This window comes from Aplysia californica, unplaced genomic scaffold (assembly GCF_000002075.1).
Source record: "Aplysia californica isolate F4 #8 unplaced genomic scaffold, AplCal3.0 scaffold00376, whole genome shotgun sequence".
Classification (NCBI taxonomy): domain Eukaryota; kingdom Metazoa; phylum Mollusca; class Gastropoda; order Aplysiida; family Aplysiidae; genus Aplysia; species Aplysia californica.
The window spans coordinates 98,336-119,572 of record NW_004797646.1 but is presented as its reverse complement, the minus strand read 5'-3'; the positions used below and the strand labels follow the sequence as shown (position 1 = coordinate 119,572).

Below are 21,237 nucleotides of genomic sequence, written 5' to 3'. Positions count from 1 at the left end.
CCCCCCACCCATCCCCCACACAGTTGCTCAGCCCTATAGGATTCTATTTCTTAAAAACCTGCAGTTCATGGAGACCTTTCCTCTTCACCTTGCCATGCCGCCTTGCAGCATCGCAAAGAGAGAGAGGAGAGTCCATTTGTTCTAAGTCTAAGGTCCTTTACTGTTGTGTAGACAGTGTTGTTCTTCTTGATGTTCATCACAAGGGAAGGCATGATTCTCATTATTGACTCAGTTGGTGAAAAATTGGGGTTGGGATCTAGGTTTAAATATATTTTTTCACAAAGTACCAAGATATTTGGCTATTTTATGTTATGGGTCAAGAGGTTCTTAAAATAAGATTAAAAAAAATATATATACAGGCCCCCTATAGGTCTAGATCTATATATTTATGTGGGTGTGTTGAGTGTTTGTATGGAATTGAAAGTTCACATGTCTTGCTTTGTTGCTTTGCAGTGACAAGTTGTCAGCTAGTGCTTGTGTTTATTCAGCTTAGCCTAGTTAGTTTTGCTGGGACTTGGGGGCCTGCAGCTCACAACAAAGACTGAGCTCAACCACCACCCATCCCACCCCCCAATTTTATTGCCTCCCCAGTCTGAGTTACATTTACTTTGAGCTGAGCCAGTGTCAGGACTCTACTCCCCAGTGTCTTGAAAACTTTGAAGTGAACAACTGTGTATTTCAGCCTTCCTTTGTTTCAGATACTTTGCTTGCATTGTAAAGTCGCACATAGCTAAAAACTAATGAATTAATGTGCCAGTTTTGGTGGTTTGTTTTTGTTGAAAGACGCAATTTCACCTTTTTGTTGCCAGTTGTTGAAAGTTTAGTTAGTGTAATTGACAAATTGTAAAGGTATCACTGTCAGTTGACCTTTTCTGTGAGAAACGAAGATCTTTGAGCCCAAACTTAGAGCACAGAGGGATGTTTCCCAAGGTTTGGCCTCAGAGTATGCTAGCAAATTATGTGTCCTCCGAGGACAATCCCGGAGGTTCTTGTGGACATCCCAGACTGAAGGAAAATGACCTCCCAGAAGGGTCGCTACTTTCTGAGGGCGATTATCGTACTGTCTGCAGTTTTGGTTTTCTTGAGGACACACTGATGTCTGATGCCAGCTGGCCTTGCTATGGTCAGCAGATGGATGGTTTTGGGGATTTCAGCCACCAGACATCTTTTACAGAGTCTGAGAAAAGTCGATGTACTTTAAGTGGAACAAATTATACTCATCATAATGTATTCGGAAATGTGTATGATTGCATCAGTGGACATTCCCCAACTCAGAAAACAAGAAGCAGAACTTTCCGATCAGATGGAAGAATTTCTTCGGGGGTTAGTTCGTCATATCAAGTGGTGCCTCATTGGAGGCGGGCTGTGTACGGGATTGTGTGCGAATATCGTCGAGTGCCTGCAGGTGAAAGAAGACAAGCTGTTTGGTTGTTCATGCAATTTTATTGAATGCTCTTGTGACAATTACAATTGCAGAGAGCTATGTGTTCTGTCAATTGCGATGATTTTGCGAGATGAGCTTTAAAAAAAAATCAAAACGAAGATGAGGGCTTTCAAAGTTATTTTTCCCCCTCCTTTCCTGCTCTCTAACCATGAACTGTCATCTGCTTTTGTCTCTACTTTCTGCCCACCCTAGTGTTGTTACCATGGCTGTAGAATACAGAGGGTGGTGTGAGGAAGGGGAAGTGTGTTTTAGAATTTTCTTACTGTTTGTAGTAGTTGCAATTATCCTTCATCATCATTGTGATAAATGCTGTGTGTTCTTTCAGACACAAAGAACGTGCCTATGATGAACGAGAACCCATACTATGGTGAGACGAGGTTCCAGAACAAGAGGCAGCTGCTCTCCAACAACAGCCTTGACGTGCCGGCGAAATTGTTCCGTGCTGACACTGACTTGGCTTTTCCCATAAAGCGCTTCCCTCCCCTGGACTACGACACTCCTCAGTACGACTATGGTCTCCGTCGCTCCTCGGTCCTTGACGATCGTGGCGCAGGTTCTGGTCAAGGCTACACCTGGATGAACTCGTATCCTGGCCAGGGCATTGCAGGAAACAGGGATAAGTCCTTCGACAGTGACGTGCTTTCCAGCTATGGCAGTCGGGTAAGGGATAACACTGTTTACATGATGATCAAAATTGTTTTTCTCAATTGGTTTTTGTGCTTTATAATACTTTATAGCATTCATTTTTTGTCTGCACTTATTTCTGGGAAAAAAGTAAAAAGGGAAATAATTGAAAAGAAAAGAAAGAAAACTATGATTATATCTGCCATCCTGTTAACACATATCGCACGGCGCACCGGCAGTGGAATTTTAGTTGCCGGGGGGGGGGGGGGGGGGGGGTCCCCGCCGGGCGCCTTATCACGTCGGGGTCACGGGGGTCAGCTCCCTGTCGCTGCCCTGTCTGGGCCAACCTAATTTTTGGTACTATTCAACGTACAATTTAAGGTGTGTCCTTGTATTTATGGTAATTCTCATTTAGTGCACCCAAAGCACACATTTCTGCTCTTGAGACTCAAAAAAGAACGGACGTTGTAGCTAGTCTGGTTATTTCGTTAGACGCGCTGGAGTCGGCAATGCTAAATTTTAATATTTTGGGGACTAGCGTGAATGAAAAAAAATCAATATAAAAAAAAAGGCATCGTCAAAATCTGTTGAACTTTTGGAACATGAACAACATAACATTGGTGCAGATACTCAGAAAAGATGGTATCTGCGCATATAATAGAAGACTAATTTTACAATTTTATCCATCGGGCACACAATTCACTATGAAGTAATTCCTCCAAATACAACTTTGTGTCTAATATAATCGTGAATATTCGCATATTTTCTCGAAAGTTTATAAAAGTTACCATGAGGTGAATATTGCTAGAATACATCTTCAACGTAGATCTAATACACGAACAGTATCTGTTACACTCCAGAAATTCTTTACTTTTCTTAAAACGCAAAGTCTAGGTTTTGTAAGTTGACTGATAAATAGGGATGACTTCTCGTAATAGGGTTATAAGAATAATTTCTAGCTTTCCAGGGACACTGAATCAGCACCAGACTTTTCCAGCTTTTTTTTCGTTTCTATGACCATTTGCAATAACTGACAATGTGACTGATTTCTTTACTTTCATAATTGTGTCCGCGCATATTTCCTACACAAAATCTAAGAATGAATGTTTTAGCTGTCGTTATTTTTATTCCATAGAAGTTTATCTCTACCCATGTATTTACACGGTTTTGTGGGTTTTTTAATCGCTTAGATTCTATATTATATCTTTTTAGTTGTACGCAGGCTGCCACAGACACAGCATGATTCATGAACAAACGCAGAGTAACTTTCTCTTGTTTAATAGTAAAATAAGAGCTAACACTGATCGTCTTTAGTTAAAAAATGCAGATGTGCATCTTTCTTCTCTTATAACTTGACTATTACTAGTCGCGCAGATTTAAGATTTCTCATGGTAAAAGACATGATATTCGTAGTCAGTTTAATACAGATTTTGGAGAGATCTGTCGTCTTTTTAAAATTAACAATCATTTATTCATGTTTGTAACTAAAATAGGACAAATTGGGTACTCTACAAACACTTGTCTAGAACAAAATCTAAGGCACAGAAACTAACCATTCTAACGCAGAATAAATCTCAAGACATTGAGCTTTTAGTACATCCGCGTAATGGTTTGCTATGTGGGATGGGGAAGAAGTTATATCGTTTTAAACATAGTAAAAAATTCCAACTTCCTGACCGACACCGGCAAAGTCGCTTCAGGGCTCATTAACCCCGTGACCCCGAGCCGGGGAGCTTCGGCGGGCTGCTGAGTCACACTAACTAAAAGTAACAGAATCGGGTGAAAAGTGACGCCGTGATCGTGAAGAAGGTAAATGACATGAAACTGTATTTTTCTTGCACAAAGCATGCATGTTTTGGTGAATAGAGAGATCTGGTTATCTCCATATGTTATTATAGAATTTACTTTTTTTTGATATTTGTTGAATCCACCCACCACTTAGAGTAGGCACCTTGTTTGTAAGAAAAAATTATTTTTTTGATTAAGCTCTCTATGAATATTCCACTGAATACTGTTTTCTTTTTTCATCTTGCAGGATGGACAAAATTTCTATTCTCAATGTGAGTAATGTACAAAATTAGCATGCTTTTTTCAACTTTTTCTTGATTTAACTTGGTAGTTTTGTACCAATATCAAAAGAATGTGAATTTACGATGTCTTTAAGCAGCTGCTTTGAGTATATCTGCATCTGTAGGCATGTCTGTACTCATGTGAACTGTAAAACACTGTATTTTGGTGAATAAGAAATTTTCGTGCTCTTCATGGTCTAAGAGCATGACCGTGATTGGGTAGGAGTTCGGCAGAGGGCCGGCACTTTCCGTGACGAGGTCCACTGAGCAAACTATACAAGAGTTAGGGCTTGGGCTAGGGTTAGGGTATATACCCCGCTCAAATATTCCCTCTTTTGTGTATTGTTGATCGGCCGGCCCTCTAAGGAACACCTTCCAGTGATAGTTACCTCCCCTCAGAAATCATAAATCAAGGAGCCACGGTCTTGTAGTGAATATGTTCCGCGCAATTTACCGATCAGGGCAATCTTGCAATCTGCAGGTTTTTAAGATCATATAAGTGTGCAGCAATCAAAAGTTTGTTACATAGAGGAACATTCACATATATTTTCAAAAGAGCAAAAATGTGAAAATTAAAATCAAAATTAAAGTATGAAACTGAAGAGCCCACAAGAATGATACAATGCCAGGTATCACACTCAAACTTCACAAAGTACATTTAATTTATTTTATATTTTAAAAATATTTTTTTGAAATTCACTTCCATTTTTCTTTTACTCACATCAAGGAACATTCATGTATATTTTCAAAAGTGTAAAAATATGAAAATTGAAATTAAAATTAAGATATGATATGAAACTGAATAGCTCACAAGAATGATACAATTATACGATCATTTAAAGGTGCAGTGCAATCTTAAGATTACCGCGCAATTATACGATCATTAAAACGCCTGGCACAAGGGAAGCAACTACTGCTATGTGCTACTGTGGGTAGATGTGGGGATCACATGAGTGTACATAAATGCTTGTATTACTGTACAACATATTGATAATTCAACTACGTACGAGTGACTATGTTCTATTAACAAGATAATATTATAAAAGATTATTTTTTCACAAATCTTTGTGAGTGTCCATTCTCTGGACAATGAAAATTCCTCCTGCAAATTTAAAAAATCATTCTTACGCAAAAAAAAAAAGCTACTTGGGAAACACTCTTTCCGCTGAGGGCCACTTGTGAGTTCTACTGCTTTTCTTTCTCACTGTTGTTTCTGTTGGTCTTGCTTTTCCTCCCTGTACTATATGATCATTAGATTATTATTGTTGGTGTATTTTTGTCTTTACTAAGATGCACTTGCTTTTCCCCAACAATGAAGGATTATTCTGCCCTAAGCTGACAAAACACCTGTTTTCATTTTCAGTACCAGTTTTTTTTTTAATGCGCTAAATGGAAAGCCTGATCAGTTACCCTATTTGTGTGAAAAAATCAAATGAAACTGGGACTAGTTTTTGAATAAATTAGAATTAAAATTCCGGAAGGTCTTTTTTAATGGTTACGCTGACAAAAAGCCTCTTTTCCTCGAAACTGCTGTGAATAAAAAAAATAGGGTCGTTTTATTGGCTGATAGCAGTATTGTGTTGATGATGGAACAGGGAAATGCCCACTGTTCTCTCAATGCTGTGATATTTCAGCCCAGGGGATACAAGGTGGCCCAGTTCAAAGTCATGCATCTGCACGAGATGCTACTTGGGGTTTTTCGCAAACCAGAGGTCAGAGTTTCTCCAGAGGTCGTCCGCTCAACTCTCGGCCATTCACCCGAGGTCGTGGCTACTACCCTCGACTTAGTTCTCGCGGATCTCGTCCTATGAGATTGGTGGTTGGAAGAAAGGTTCTCACAGAGTCATCCAAGACAGAAGCTGGTGCAGGAAAGTCAGAGAAGGCCGGGGCTTGGGGAGGTGGTGCTGTCAAGGCTGACATGTCGAAGCGGGCGACAGGTTCTGAAGGGTCAGCGAACTCGGAGATTGCCAACGACAAGGTGGGTAGAGAGGCCAGTTTGATCTTTCTATGTTTAGAAATTTTTAGAACAAAACACTTCGGCTTTCTCAAAGGCTGGAGAGCTCTGCTCAATGAAATGAGTCAATAAGAAGGATAGAAACAGGATGAAGACAATACTCTGAAGTAACTATCTCTCTTGAGTGAGTTTCTTTCACAAAATGATTGTCGAATTATTTCAGGAATTTCCAATCATCAAGATGATGATATTGAAGCTATCATTTGCTCTGTGTATTTCTGAAAACATGTTCTTCCTTCAACCCCTGATTTTACCAAAAGCTAGAATTGCTAAAGAATACAACTTACTTAAACCGTCACGATTTTTTTCAGTGTTACATTGGATTAAAATACTACAAAAAATGAAATTGATTTGATTACTCTGATGAAAATGACATCTATTTTTCTTCTCTCCTCTCCATTCTCACTTCCAGCCAAATGAGCAGACAAATGGTCAAGTGGACTCAGACAGAAGTACGGCTGATCTCCTGCGCGATTTAGTGACCAAGCTCAAGGTGTGGGGGGACAAAGAGAATTGTATCCAGACCCTGGAGACCTGCATCACCGCATCGCGACTGCCTCTCAAGGTGACTTTTGCTTGCATGCTAGTTACTGTGTGGTCATTTGAATTTTCAATGTAGCAATGCCCACCGAGCATGTTTTGTTCTGCCGATTTTTGGCCCCCCGCCGCGGGGGTGTTTCGTGGGACGAACTAACGCAATGGTTGTTGTCTTCAACTGGCTCTCACGCCGCTTCTCGTGAATGGATGTGAATGAAACTTGGCAGCCAATCAGACAAGATTTCAATCTCGTAGTATGCCGGTTGACAACTTTGTACCCATCCTAGAAGCAGTCGAAAATCTTTGCGAAAGTGGTTGATGTGGTACGCTTTGAAGATTTTTCGGAGTTGTGATTCGTCAAATTGACGGATACGTTGTACACCACTTTTCTTTATTCCGTTAAAATTTCATGCTTATGTGTTTAGCGGTTTTGCGTAATCTTTAAAAATGTGGGAGTAACTAAGGGTAAAACGACATTGCCATTTGCGCGTGCTGGGTAAACGACCGGCGGCTTGGAAAACTCTACTCGGTGACGTCTTCAGCCATCGGTGGCCTCGGGCTTTAAAAACGAAGCCCCGCTTATCGGAACCGGAAATACAGGGTAAGGATATTTGAAAACTATACAGGGGCCTTGATAACTTGCATTTGTGTTGCATTTTAGTTGCAATGCAATAGATGTAGTCATTTTTATTTGCTTAACTACATGAGAGAAGAATAGAAACAGAATAGCAAACATCTTGACAAGTGGTATGGCATTGTGTTTGCGTTATGAAAGCCTATTCCCCCCTCTTGGGAAAACCACACTTGGACTGGTCCTGTTTGCTCTGTTTCGAAAAGTGAGGCAGTAAGAGAGTTATTATAGAGTAAGGTACATATTTAGTCCAGTCTGGGAGATAACCCCCAGTGGGTCGAGGGGATATAAATAGACCCACTGCTCCGCCAGCAGGAGGTGCAACCCCTTCACTGACGATTTGTCGCCCATGGACATCTACGCTCAGGTGCACATGGGCGACACCTGCTTTGGTGTATCGTCTGTCTTCTATCGTCTTTCTTCCTTCTTCTTTCGTCCTTCCCCGAGCGCTGTCAAGTCTACAGATTGGCAAAACCACACATCTTAAAACCCCCCAGTGGGTCGGGGGGATATAAATAGACCCACTGCTCCGCCAGGAGGAGGTGCAACCCCTTCACTGGCGATTTGTCGCCCATGGACATCTACGCTTAGGTGCACATGGGCGACACTTGCTTTGGTGTATCGTCTGTCTTCTATCGTCTTTCTTCCTTCTTCTTTCGTCCTTCCCCGAGCTGACCGGGGAATAAAATAAAAATAGTTGGCTGTCCCATCAACAGGGGGTGTAACCCCCCCGCTGGTGGGATGCCACGCGTACGTCACTAGCTCTCTGACGTAGGGGTGGCATCTTTTGTCCGCTCTTGCTATGTCTTCTATCCTTCTATCTTTCTTTCTGTTCTATCGACCGAAGGTCCGGTCCAGCAAAGAATAGACCCCAAATCCGAGGCACCCCGTTGACCGTGGGGTGCGACTCGTACGACCGGAGAAAGGGACCCTGGTGGCTGAGGTGTGGTTTTCCTCACCAACACGCCACTTTGGCCCTGGATTCGGTCTAGACGGGCGGGTGCAGTGGCCTACTGCACTCAATCGGTTGCGACCGGTTCATAGAACCGGTTTATGGCCAATCTTGGTTAGAAGGTAAGATTTCTTGCCATCTGATTGGGAGTATACCTCCAGGGTAGCCCTGACACCAGCTATGGACTTCCGAGCGGTGTCCCCTTGTTGGATTCGGTGGCGGGTGGGGAGCCCTGGAGATTGATGGTGAGAAATCTGTACCAACACGTGGATCTTTACCTTCAACACACCCACACCACCAACAAAATTAGACATTGCATACTTAGAACTCGAAGTTATACCATATATACCGAAACCGATACGCTGTTTCAACTGTCCGCGCTTCGGACACACACAGTTGCACTGTCGTCGTGGTGCAGCGTGTCCTCGCTGCGGCAAGGAAGGACACTCTGGGGAGACTTGCTCTGCAGATCCCTGGTGTCCAAATTGTCGACAAGGGGGGTCACACTGCATCTTTGACGGAGTGTCCGAAGTGGTGTCAGGAGGAAGTCATCCTCACACATAGGGCCCAGTACGGCGGAAAGTTCGCTCAAGCAAGAGCAACGCTATACCCAAAAGGATCGACGCCAAAGAATACAACAAAAACATGTTCAGAAGTCCTGAAGATTGTCCCAGGGTCAGTAAACCCGACCCGAAAGGTCCTTCAGACATATAGAAAGCAGGACACCTGCAAAAAACAACACTCCAGTCTGGAGACGGAGGAGGACATGGAGTCCACTTCCTCCCCTCCTACCTCTCCCACCCTCCATCCGCCATCTCCCCACACCCCCTCCTCATCACCACCCTCTCAGCCATCTTCTTCATCCTCACCCCCCCCATCATCCTCACCCTCATTATTCTCATCATCACCCCCATCATCATCTTAACCCACAACATCCTCACCATCATCATCTTCACCCACAACATCCTCACCATCATCATCTTCACCCACAACATCCTCACCATCATCATCCTCACACAAATCACCACATCATACACCCTCATTGCTTCAACCTCTACCCGCATCCGGGACTCCGGTCCTCCTCCCCCTCCACACTCTCCTTCCAAAAAAGACAAAGGTCACCTATGACCCCCAAAAAATGTACCGAACCCGTGCCCTCAAAATAAATAAAAATGGCAGTTCTTCAGTGGAACATTCGCGGTTTGCGTACAAACCGGGCAGAACTCTCTTATCTTTTGACATCACACACCCCAAATGTAATCTGTCTACAAGAAACTAAATTGCCAACACCCACATTCACATTTAAAAACTATCAAACTTACAACCAAATATACACCGACAACCAAATCGCCTTTGGGGGCAACTCCATTTTAATAAATAACCAAACACTACACAGACAAATACAACTAAACACAACACTTCAGGCAGTTGCAGTCAGGGTCACCCTACACTGTCCTATAACTATCTGTTCAATATACGTCCCTCCAAATTATCCTCTATCTTTAAGAGAACTAATAAACCTCAGACCAGCTCCCACAACCCTTCATCATGTTGGGAGATTTTAATGCCCATAGCCCTCTTTGGGGAATTGAACCAACTGACACTGAAGGTAAAACCATAGAAGATTTCTTAACAAAAACCAATACTAGTATTTTTAACGACAATTCCCCAACATTTCAAAATTCAAATAACCTAAACTTTTCATCCATAGATTTAACCCTATGTGATCCTGACCTAATTCCAGACTTTCAGTGGTCGGTCCTGGACGACCCACACGGATCGGACCACTTCCCCATCAACCTAATTCCAGACATTCCACACCCAACTCCTATCCCGGACCGTTTCAATCTTAAAAGAGCGGACTGGGATGGGTTTCACATGGAATGTCTGGAGAAACTCAATCCAACACAAACACAAACTTTTGAACAATTTCATGAAACCCTTCTCGAAATCGTTCAAAAACACATACCAAAATTATCCACCAAACCCCGAAAAAATAAATATTGGTTTACTGAAGACTGTCAAAAAGCTGTTGCGGCCAAAAAATCGGCTCTCAGGAAGTTCGTCAACTCTAAAACAAACGAAGACCTCATTAATTTCCAAATTGCGCAAGCCCAAGCACGCAGAATAATCAGAACAGCCAAAAAAACCCATCTTTTCTAAATTATGTCTCTAATTTAAACAACACACCAATGCATAAAGTCTGGAATATGATAAAGAATTTAAAAGGTACTAAAAAAGGCACAATCAAAAACATCCTAAAACCGAATGACTCCTTCGTAGAAACCGAAAAAACAGTAGCTGACTGTATAGCATCAACTCTCTCCGGAAATTCCTCTACCCACAATTACAACCCTGAATTCAAAAAAGTAAAAATGTCTTCTGAAAAGACAACTGTTGATTTTACGTCTTCAAATGAAGAAAACTATAATTGCAGCTTTTCTCTTAATGAATTAAAATGTAATATTGCAGAACTCTCAAACACAGCTCCAGGCCCTGATCAAATACACAACTAAATCATCAAACGTCTTCCAGACGAAACACTCCTATTACGCCTTGATATTTACAATGAACTCTGGCATTCTCAACAATTTCCGAACAGTTGGCGTCTTGCCACTATTATACCAATCCCAAAACCAGGAAAAGATCACTCTAACCCATCAAACTACCGTCCCATAGCCCTTACAAACTGTTTCTGCAAACTTATGGAAAAACTTATTAACAAATGTCTAAAGTGGTTTCTCGAAACCTCAAACTCCTTATCCAATTTCCAATGCGGTTTTCGCAAAAATCACTCTACTATTGACCATCTCGTCTGACTTGAAACTTTCATTCGGGAAGCTTTCATTCGAAAAGGGCAGCTTGTGGCTATTTTTTTCGACTTAGAAAAAGCCTTCGACACCACATGGAAACATGGTATTGTAAAAGACCTGCGTGACTTGGGCTTACGCGGAAATCTTCCCGAATTTATACGAAACTTTTTGAAAGATCGATCATTTCAAGTAAAAGTAGGTTCAACCCTATCAAATTTACACACCCAAAAAGAAGGCGTCCCCCAGGGAGGCATCTTATCGCCCATTCTTTTCGAAATCAAAATCAATTCCATCACAAAAACCCTTCAAAACAATATTGACTGCTCACTTTACATTGACGACTTCCTGATCTGCTATAAATCCAAATCCAAAATGGATCACATTGAACGTCAGCTTCAGCTTCAGCTTCAACTCCATAAACTGGAAACTTGGGCAAACGGGCACGGGTTCAAATTTTCCACATTAAAAACAAACTTGGTACATTTTTGTCTGTCGCACAAGTGTGTGCGACAACCAGATTTATATTTGTTTGGAGAGAAAATTCCTGTTAAAAAACAAGCTCGTTTCCTGGGCGTAATCTTCGACAATAAACTTTCTTTCCTACCACACTTGAAAGACCTAAAGACGAGGTTTCAGAGTGCTCTCAACACCTTAAAAGTATTATCCAATCCTGAATGGGGAGGAGATACTGAAATACTTCTTCAACTTTACCGTTCCCTTGTCCGTTCCAGGCTGGACTATGCCAGTCTTGTTTACGGATCAGCCAGAAAGTCTTACCTTAAAATTTTAGACCCTGTTCAGAACCAAGGCCTTCGCCTTGCCCTAGGCGCTTTCCGTACTTCACCTGGAGAAAGTTTACAGGCAGAAGTGCATGAACCATCTTTAGAACTTAGAAGGAAAAAACTCTCTTTGCAGTACGCTTTGAAACTTAGCTCAGTACCCCAAAACCCAGCCCACAAATGTGTCTTTGGCCTTCCCGAAGATCTAAAAACTCTATCCTCCTTAGGAAATAAAGTAAGCCCTTTCGGAATAAGAATCCAGAACGATCTCAAAGACATAGATTTTTCTGAAGACATAATCGAGCCCTTTGCCATGTCCAGCATACCTCCATGGCATTTAACCAAACCAAACATAGATACTAGTCTTGAAAAACACAACAAAAAGTCTACAGACAAAACTACATACTTAAACTCATACAAACAGCTAATAAATAGGTACCCTGAAGCAGAGAAACTTTTTACAGACGGATCCAAAAATGACTCCTCAGTAGGAGCTGGTGCCCTTGCATCGCCACACAGCTTAAGCTTAAGGAAACTCCACCCAGAAGCTTCAGTCTACACTGCTGAGGCAATAGCTCTTGAAATGGCCCTAAATATAATAGATCAATCAACCAAGTCTACTTTCCTAATCCTTTCAGGCTCTCTCTCTTGTCTGAAATCTTTAGTGCGCTCTGACACCTCCGACAACAGAATTTTAAAACTATTAAACTGCATTTTCTACATCAATGTGGAAAAACTATTACAATAGCTTGGCTTCCAAGCCATGTACGCATTGATGGCAACGAAGCATTTGACCAATTTGCCAAAGAATCTCTAAAACTACCTGAAATCAAAGATAGTAAAATCTCTTTCTCTGACATGAAACCGAAAGTAAAAGAACACATCACATCCTCCTGGTCCCAAATTTGGAATCAACAAATTCACAACAAACTCCATTACATTCAGCCGAAACTTACGCCCAGGAAACCACTCTCTCTCCTACGAGGAGAAAAAGTAATTTTAACCCGACTAAAGATAGGACACACGCACGTCACGCACAAATATTTGCTCGAAGGAGAGGAAGCTCCTTTTTGCGTGGCGTGCAACACAGTTTTCACAGTTCGGCACATCCTAACGGAATGTGTCTAATTTAATTATGTTCGTGAGAAATATTTTAAATGTAAAGATATTAAGACCCTTTTTGACATCGTAGAGCCAAGAAAAATTTTAAGTTATATAAAAGAAATTGGACTATTTAATAGAATATGAAAATATATAGTTATCGTTATCGGTGTATATATTCATACACTGAAATTTATATTGTATATACAAATGTAAATAAGCCTTTTCCATATTTACCAAAATATTTTTATAAATGTTTGTTCGTCTTTTTAGCATAATGAAAATAATATGATCGTGTGCGGTTGCGAGCTCCGAAAGACTCTTACTAAAATCACGTCTGATTTTGTAGCGGTGAAACCTGTTGGCGCCCCAAAATTGTGTCGATAGTGCCGTAAAACATCTACCCAATCAATCAATCTGCTTTGACTTTGGTAAGATCTGTTATAGTCTCTTCAAGATGCCAGTGACTTTCCTTTCTGGGGGGTCTTTTGTACATGGCCCAACAGTGGTTTGATACTGCTTGATTTGTACATGTGCCTCTGCTGGAACCTGAGCATTTGTATAGATTAGATTTGTGAAAGTTCGTCACTTTGGTTGCCTAAAGCTCCCGAACTACTTAGCTTTTGAATTTGAAAATATTAGCGGTGGTTCAGAATCATTTAAAGGGTGCACAATATAAGTCGGACTAAAACTTAAAAAAAACAATCCTCCGCCATGGGTGGTTGGTGTGTGCCCTGGTGTGGTTTGCTCCTTCTTTAAGCTTTCCTATCAAACATATGTTGTCCTTATCTCTCCTCCTCTTTTTTTTTTGTTTGCTTTGCTAGTGCTGAAAAACTTTTGGTTATTTCCTGCTTTGCTGTCAAACATTTATCATCTTGATCTCTCCTTTTTTGGTGTGTTTTTTTACTCTCTTTTAACACGTCTAGTCTTCTGCACTTATATTTCCTTATTGTGTTGCCAGTAAAACTTATAAAAAAAACGATCCTCAGACATGGATAGTTGGTAGGTGCTCTGATGTTGTTTGCTCCTGCTTTCCTATCTAACATCTGTCGCCCTGATCTCTTCTCCTATTTTTTTTTAACAGCTCTAGTCTTCGGCACTTACATCACCTTATTGTATTGCAAGTGCAGTAAAACTCTTATTAAAACTTTGGAAAACTAATCCTCACACATGGATGGTTGGTGAGTGCCCTGGTGTGGTTTGCTCCTGCTTTCCTATCAAACATATATCGTCCTGATCTCTCCCTCTTTTTTGTGTGTCTTTTACTCTCTTTTAACGCCTCTAATCTTCAGCACTTAATGTGTTGCAAGTGCCATAAAACTCTTACTAAAACTAAAAAGTGTCCATCTGCTTCCTGAGTCGAGGTTAAAAAAAATTATTTTGTTGGATTGTTTGATAGGCCTCCTTTTTTTTGTTACTCTCTTTTAACACCGGCACTTAGATCTATATCACCTAATTGCATTGCCAGTGCTGTAAAACTTGCTGAAACTTTAAAATATCCCCAATCCTCAGACAAAGTACGAGGTGGAGGAAGAAGTGAGTGAAATGACCAGCTCCCCCCTGTACAAGGGCACTCTGCACCTCAACGAGCTGCTGCTGACCCGAGGCACCTCGGCGGCCAAACGGCAGCTCAAGCACCAGGTCTATGAGAAGGCGGTGAAGGCTCTGAGGACGGGGGAGGTCGACAACCTCCTAGCCGACAAAAAGTCTGAGAACACAGCCACTTCTCAACCCCAGGTAGGTCTCAGGGTGAGCGAAGAATTTACACACACCCCCCCTGCCATAATGTCTTCGCTCTGTGTGATGATCACAGCCTGCTGTTTCTTGTTCCTGTGAAAGTGTGGTTGGTGGGTGCTCTTGTGTGGTTTGCTCCTCTGTCCTATCATAAATCTATTGTCTGTTTCGCTCCTCCATCTTTTTGTTTGTTATTCTCTTGTAACACCTGTATTCTTCAGCACTTATATGAGCTAATTGTGTTGCAAGTGCCGTAAAACGCTTAGCTAAAATATATAGTTCACAATTGGGGGCCATAGTTTACTTTTACTGATCACAGAGCATTCTATAGAGGTCAAAGGGCGTTCTATGAGGTCATATAACGTCTGGTCTAAGGTCGAGGTCAGTGAACCCTTTCTTGAACGAAATATGTAGAGATGTAAATTAAACCCCGGGGCAGTGCTACTGACTGAAGTGTCTTTAGGCCATTCCCAAAGGGGGGACATTAACATGTTCTTATACACAGCAGAATTGTAAATGGTCTGATTCATCAATGTCATGCTCATAACTGTGCCTGAACTGCACCAGGGAACTGCTGCTTTTTCTTTCCTATTCTTTACTATAGTCATTTTTCCTCTACTTCTTTTGTATGTTTGCTACATGCACACTCTTGTGACCCGCTATTTCCGGGGTGCCTTGATAGTCGAAAGCAGACTTTGTGCTGTTGAAGCTAGAGAGGTGAGCAGAGTAAGCCTGATTTCCTGTATGGACTTCTCTGTTGACATCCACCCCTTGGCGCTCATATGATTTTATGCAGTTGCGAGTGCTGTAAAAACTCTATTGAAACTAAAATTAAGAGATGTAAACAACAGAAAGGCGAAGCATTAATTTTTAGTCTCTGGATTGTCTGAGAAAAGTTGACAGCACAGTAGAATGAAGACTTACCACTTCAGTGGTGCTCGCAGCAATAGACTTTTGGTGAAGACAGTAATGATTTGTAAAGAAAGACAAATAAAGATAAGTAACACAAGTTTACTTCATGATGTTTATTTCCTTGCAGCCGTTGCTCAAGACAGAAGACCTGTCCAGCAAAATCCAGAAGCTGATGGACAAAGTGAAAAGCTCGACAGAGGTGGACAAGCAGAATGTTTTGTTCCTGGACATGGTGAGTGGGCAGTTGTTAATTTTGACGAGAGGTGTGTGTTGTAGTCTGGTGAAATCAGACGCCCATCAAAGTTGAAAGTAGTAACATTGAAGGAAACATTATTTTTCTACCTGTTAGACAATTAGTATCAGTTTTTTTTCCTTTTTGCTCAACATGTAATACGTCCTTTAAAAAATACATATCTGAGTGAGTGTTGGGAAAAAAGTTTTGTCAATGGCACAAAAAAAAAGTAAATTTGCAGGTTCAAAGGGCATTCAAGCTTTGTAAATCAACAATCTTTGGCGGCCATTTTCTGGCTAATTTTATTTTGGACACCAGGCGACCCTCCACCTCCTTCTATTACAAATATCTCGACTTTCTTACAAGATAGATATATTTGGGTTTTTTTATCATCAAAAACAAGGGAAATGAACAGGCTGTAAGATTATACCAATAACTCCATATGCCTTAAACTGATAGGTGTCTGATTCTACCATATCATGGCACATATTGTACGGTTCGTCCATAGAGCGCGGTAGTGCAGTGCCGCCCCAAATTTTTTTAATGTTCTAATAAGTAATGCTCCCACAAACATAAAATAAGAGAAGCCAGAAACAAACACAGGCCAAATATATCGAAATCAAGGTCCTCACTGGCGCCGAAACTGTTATTTCTGTATCTATAAAAACGTCTACCGTGTCATGCCAAAATCCACACTCTTTAACTAAACATAATAGGATATTCAACAGTGGTAACCTGACCTATAAATCACTCTTTGGGCTAACCCAAGGGATGACGACACTGGTAGCGAGTTGGCTGTACATTAATGTTAATAAGACGGCACATCTCTAATGTGCACCCACGAAACATAGCCCACTGAAGGCAGTCTAAAACTAGAGGTGAATTGTGATTGGTTAATTGTCTTGCCACTATATTAAGTGAACCTAGGGATGTGAACGTGACATACTTAAGTCCCCGTCCTATGAGTTGTGCCTTTGAATGCTTTTGTAGTGGAGTGGTGAAAGTTACTAATTGAGTGTTCAGTTCCAATGCAGGATGAACGAAATTGATGTTTAGCTAGCGAACAGACTTGATTTTAGAAATCAAAGTGACAAGTCAAAAAAATATAAATAAAAGGATAAGGTCCTCCTTCACCAATCCAAAGATCGTAAAAGTATACACCAGCCCCTCAACTACGTCCTTGACTATCTTCAACCTGCGATAGCTTATTGTGCACGCCCACTTTTAGCCTCACGAGCCACCCCTGATGAGGGGCTAATGAACCAGTTTCTCTTGCCAGTTATGCACAGTCAAACTTGCTCTAATGGCCACCTGTCCAAGACAATCACCTCACGGTGCACCAGCAGTGGAATTTTAGTTACAGTGGCTGAGCACTTATCACATCGGGGTCACGGGGTCAGCTCCCTGTCATCACCCTCTCTGGGCTGACTTAATTTTTGGTACTTTTCAATGTACATTTCAGGTGTATCCTTGTGTTTATGGTAATTATCATTTAATGCACCCAAAGCCCAAATTTCTGCTCTTGAGACACACAAAAAATTGACATTGTAACTTGTCTGGTTATTTCGCTAGATGCGCTGAAGTCAGCAATGCTAAATTGTAAAAAATTTTTGACAAATATGTAGGTGTTTATGGGGAGCCACTCCTGGGTCCTGCTTCTTTACAGTCTGGTTGCCATTTATCTTTCTGTCTTTCGCCATACTAAATGACTTATTGAGTGATGGGCTTCTTTTGTACTCAAAATTGTTGTGTGTACAACCGTCCACAGGCTTTCATTGAGTCTCGATGCGGCCTACGGCACAAGTATCAGGTGGAGCCAATTACCACAGAGAAAGGTAAGTTTTTTTGGTAAGTGTTTTACAGTGCTTGCTACTGCATAAGGCCATATGAGCACGTGGGACACACCAAACATTTTCAGTTGGTAGGAAATTTTGAATTTTGCCTGGGTGGCGGCCGAAGCCTGCACTTATCGATTTTTTACCACCAAGGGATCTTAAACGTGCGCAGCTTGCACATGGGACCGCTGAGATTTTTCGTCCTTCTCGAGAAGGCTAGGTGTAGATCTTTCCTACCAGAAGATCAGGGGTGTGGCTGAAAGACAGCAGTAAGAAGGAGCCAAGGAGTAGCAGTAGAAAGGCTGCAGAAATAGTCAGGAACCCAGGTGCGGGAGTAGGGGCAGAATGTGGAGACGAAAGGAGATGACCGAAAATTGCAAGAGAGAAGGAAAGAAGGTGAAAGGAGACGATTTTAGAGGGAAATTTTTTTCGGTCGCTACCTGGATTCGAACCTGGGACCTTTGAATGAGAGGCGAACACCTTAACCTCTAGGCCGCGAGACCCCACGAAAGGTGAGTGAGTGAGAAGGGTGAGGGGGTGCCTTATGCTGTTTGAAAATGGAGGGGAAAGGGAGGAGGGGGGGGGGGAGATTTTGTAAGAAAATTTGTCAACTTGAAACAAGATCTGTCTTGATTTTATTTTGCAGTGACTATTTGGAGGGGACCCCTTGTAGATCCTACTTTATTTTTACCTATATGGGTGTTTCTTGGGACGAAATGACATCATGTGGTTTTCGTGTGCTGCTGTGTTATTCTGATGCAAGTGGATGAACGGTTTGACTGGCAAGTCCCATGTCTTAACTCCACCTTATCAAGCATCTCTAAGTTCCCGGCAATGTCCTAGATTCAGCAATCAGGAATTTGAGAACGTTATCACATATACATTTCACCAAAAAGAGTCCTAATTGATATAATTGTGTTCGTCCTTATATAGTCGGATGTTATCATTATAACCTTCCGTGTCCCGGATTGGGTTTTGAGAAAGTTAGCAAGTCTTCTTTCCTCTTCCTCAGTTATTTCTGTATTTGTGTCCTGCTGTTTCTCAAAACTTACTATTATAGTTTTATTAGATGTGCTTCTCTTCACTCAACATCCTAAACAAACAAATTTTTCTCTGTCTCAGGTTTCCACATGTACACCCGTGTTCGTCTCTACGTGGAGGAGAAGCCTTTTACGTCGGCCATTGGGGTGGGCAAGAAGGAAGCCAAGCTGCACGCCTGCCAGAAAGCACTAGATACTTTACGGAACAAAACTGTGGAGCAGATTATGGCTGAGGTGAGCTGTCAGCTCCACGGTGTACCGACCAGGGTGACTTGTAAATGTCCTACCTCCCTTTTCTTCTTGTTTAGCATACTTTTCGGGGCTAGTTTACGCAGGCTTGACTGTAGCAGGTATCATGATTTGTTTCTTTTTAATCCAGACAAACAAAGAAACGAATGAACATGTCCCGGAAATCTGGAAGGACGGAGAGTCAACAAGTACAGTGTGGGTCAAGAGTCACGAAGTTGGTAAAAGACCCTCATCATTTTATAGAGAGCTTGCAAGTTGAATTTCCTTTAGGGATTTATTTTCTGGGAATCAGTTTTTCACTGCTTTCTGAAACTGGCACAGTCCTATCGATGTTAACTATGGTAATGAACGTGACAGCAACCTAAGTGCAACCCAAAATGCACAGAAAATATTGTTTTTAATTTAATTTGATTTTTTATTTTGTTTCTGTGTAGCATGTCAACCCTCCAGAGAGTGCAGATGGGCCAGGGGAGACTGGTGAACAGTGCGAAAAGGAAAGGATTGGCCTGTACTTGGTAAGTCATACTCTCTCTGGGGATGGGATGACCATACTTTGTTGCTGTCCGCTTCTGTTTTTATTGAACAAGCATATTTAGGTCTTTTTGATACCTGTTTGGCATGTAAATGTCTGAAACAGCCTCTTCTTTGAATGTTGCAGGTGTTTGGCGGGTGTAGATGGTAGGTTCCAATTCTTCTCTATCGCACTTTCTTCTCGATCGCAACTCACTTGGAGTCTGGTATCTATCATATAATGGGCCATCCTGCTCAGCTCATCTGTCAGCCTGTAAAGCTTCTCTTGTAGTGTCAATGGGGTTGGCCACATTTCCTGTCTCAGTGCCCTGTGTGTCTTGCAGTGATGAAGGATGTGTTTCACAGTTTGTTCCACCTCTCCTCACTGGCATTTTGGTGTCTGTACCAGTTTTAAAAAGCCGAAAATGTTTCTGATTGTTTTAGGGTCTGCTGAGGTTATAATATAGATTATAAAGCGCATTGAGCTTGATGTTCAGTGGGGACATGCGCTATACAAATGCTGGTTATTTATTACCATTATATAACAATTCTAAATGTTGTCTTGTTCTCTCGACAGCCCAAAGAGGAGGACAAGGTAGAGTTGCTGGACACTCTGATTGCCAAACTGTGCACCGAGTCGGAGACTCGCACAAAAAAATCAAACACTGGGAAAGATTGCGCATCTGGAGAGTCAGGAGGCGACCAGAAGCAAGGGTCGTCAAAACAATCCACTGCTAAGGATGATGCCTCCAGAAACCCTAGCACTGACGAGACTCAGGAGGAAGGAGTGACCAGTGGTCAAGGTGGCAAGTCAGAGGAACTGACAGGCGGTCAGGAGAAAATGCCTAATGTCCGACAGGTGATGACAGAGGTGACCGGCAACAACATGGTGATGACCATTGACAAGATCTGTCTACAACTCAAACTGAAACTAATGGCAGTCTACAGGAAGGTAGGTCTGCTGATGATGTAGCACATGGCGCACGGGCAGTGGAATTTTAGTTGTAGCCTTATCAATATCGGGGTCACAGGGGTCAGCTCCCTGTTGCCGCTCTGTTTGGGCTGACAGTTTTTGGTACTTTTCAACGTACAGTTTTAGGTGTATCCTCGTATTTAAGGTAATTATCATTTAATGCACCCAAAGCACGCATTTCTGCTCTTGAGACCCAAAAACAACGGATGTTGTAACTTGTCTGTTTATTTCGTTATACGCTCGGAAGTCGGCAATGCTAAATTGTAAAATTTTTTGTACAACAAGTGTGAATGAAAAATAATCAATATTTAAAAAGAGCACAACAAAAACTGTTGCACTTTCGGAACATGAACAACATACCATTGGTGCGCATACTCAGAAAAGCTGGTATCTGCGTATATAATAGGAAGCTGTAATTTTGCAACTTTATCCATCTGGCACACAATTCGCTATGAAGTAATTCCTCCAAATACAACTTTATGTGTCTAATATAATCGGGAATATTCGCATATTTTCCGTAAAGTTTATCAAAATTACCCTGATGTCTCTCTGAAAAAGTGCAAACCGATTTTAGTGCCAGAATACATCTACGACAATGTAATCACTAATACATGAACAGTAGGCTATTAGTTACTCTCTATAAATTATTTCTTATTTTTCTCAAAACGCTAGATCTAGGTTTTGTAAGTTGACTGAATAACAGGGATGACTTCTCGTGATTGTATTATAAGAATAATTTCTAGCTTTCCAGTGACACTGAATCAGCACCAGGCTTTTCAAGCTTTTAT

At 41.6% G+C, this 21,237-nt stretch overlaps 1 protein-coding gene across 4 annotated transcripts in view; it reads left to right on the top strand.

Moving 5' to 3' along the window:
- LOC101845633 overlaps window positions 1-21,237 on the top strand; it is a 60,313-nt gene that overhangs the window by 11,718 nt on the left and 27,358 nt on the right. For 2 of the 4 annotated variants that reach the window (XM_035971100.1, XM_005103507.3), the window contains exons 2-11: window positions 1,770-2,104; window positions 4,104-4,128; window positions 5,772-6,115; window positions 6,564-6,716; window positions 14,477-14,701; window positions 15,738-15,842; window positions 17,611-17,677; window positions 18,800-18,951; window positions 19,401-19,481; window positions 20,054-20,428. In XM_035971100.1, the coding sequence (XP_035826993.1) occupies window positions 1,787-2,104; window positions 4,104-4,128; window positions 5,772-6,115; window positions 6,564-6,716; window positions 14,477-14,701; window positions 15,738-15,842; window positions 17,611-17,677; window positions 18,800-18,951; window positions 19,401-19,481; window positions 20,054-20,428 (1,845 nt within the window). In that variant the 5' untranslated portion in view covers window positions 1,770-1,786. Of the gene's footprint in view, window positions 1-605; window positions 1,406-1,769; window positions 2,105-4,103; window positions 4,129-5,771; window positions 6,116-6,563; window positions 6,717-14,476; window positions 14,702-15,737; window positions 15,843-17,610; window positions 17,678-18,799; window positions 18,952-19,400; window positions 19,482-20,053; window positions 20,429-21,237 lie in introns of those variants that run through there. The other 2 variants (XM_035971099.1, XM_005103506.3) reach the window with 2 other exon arrangements.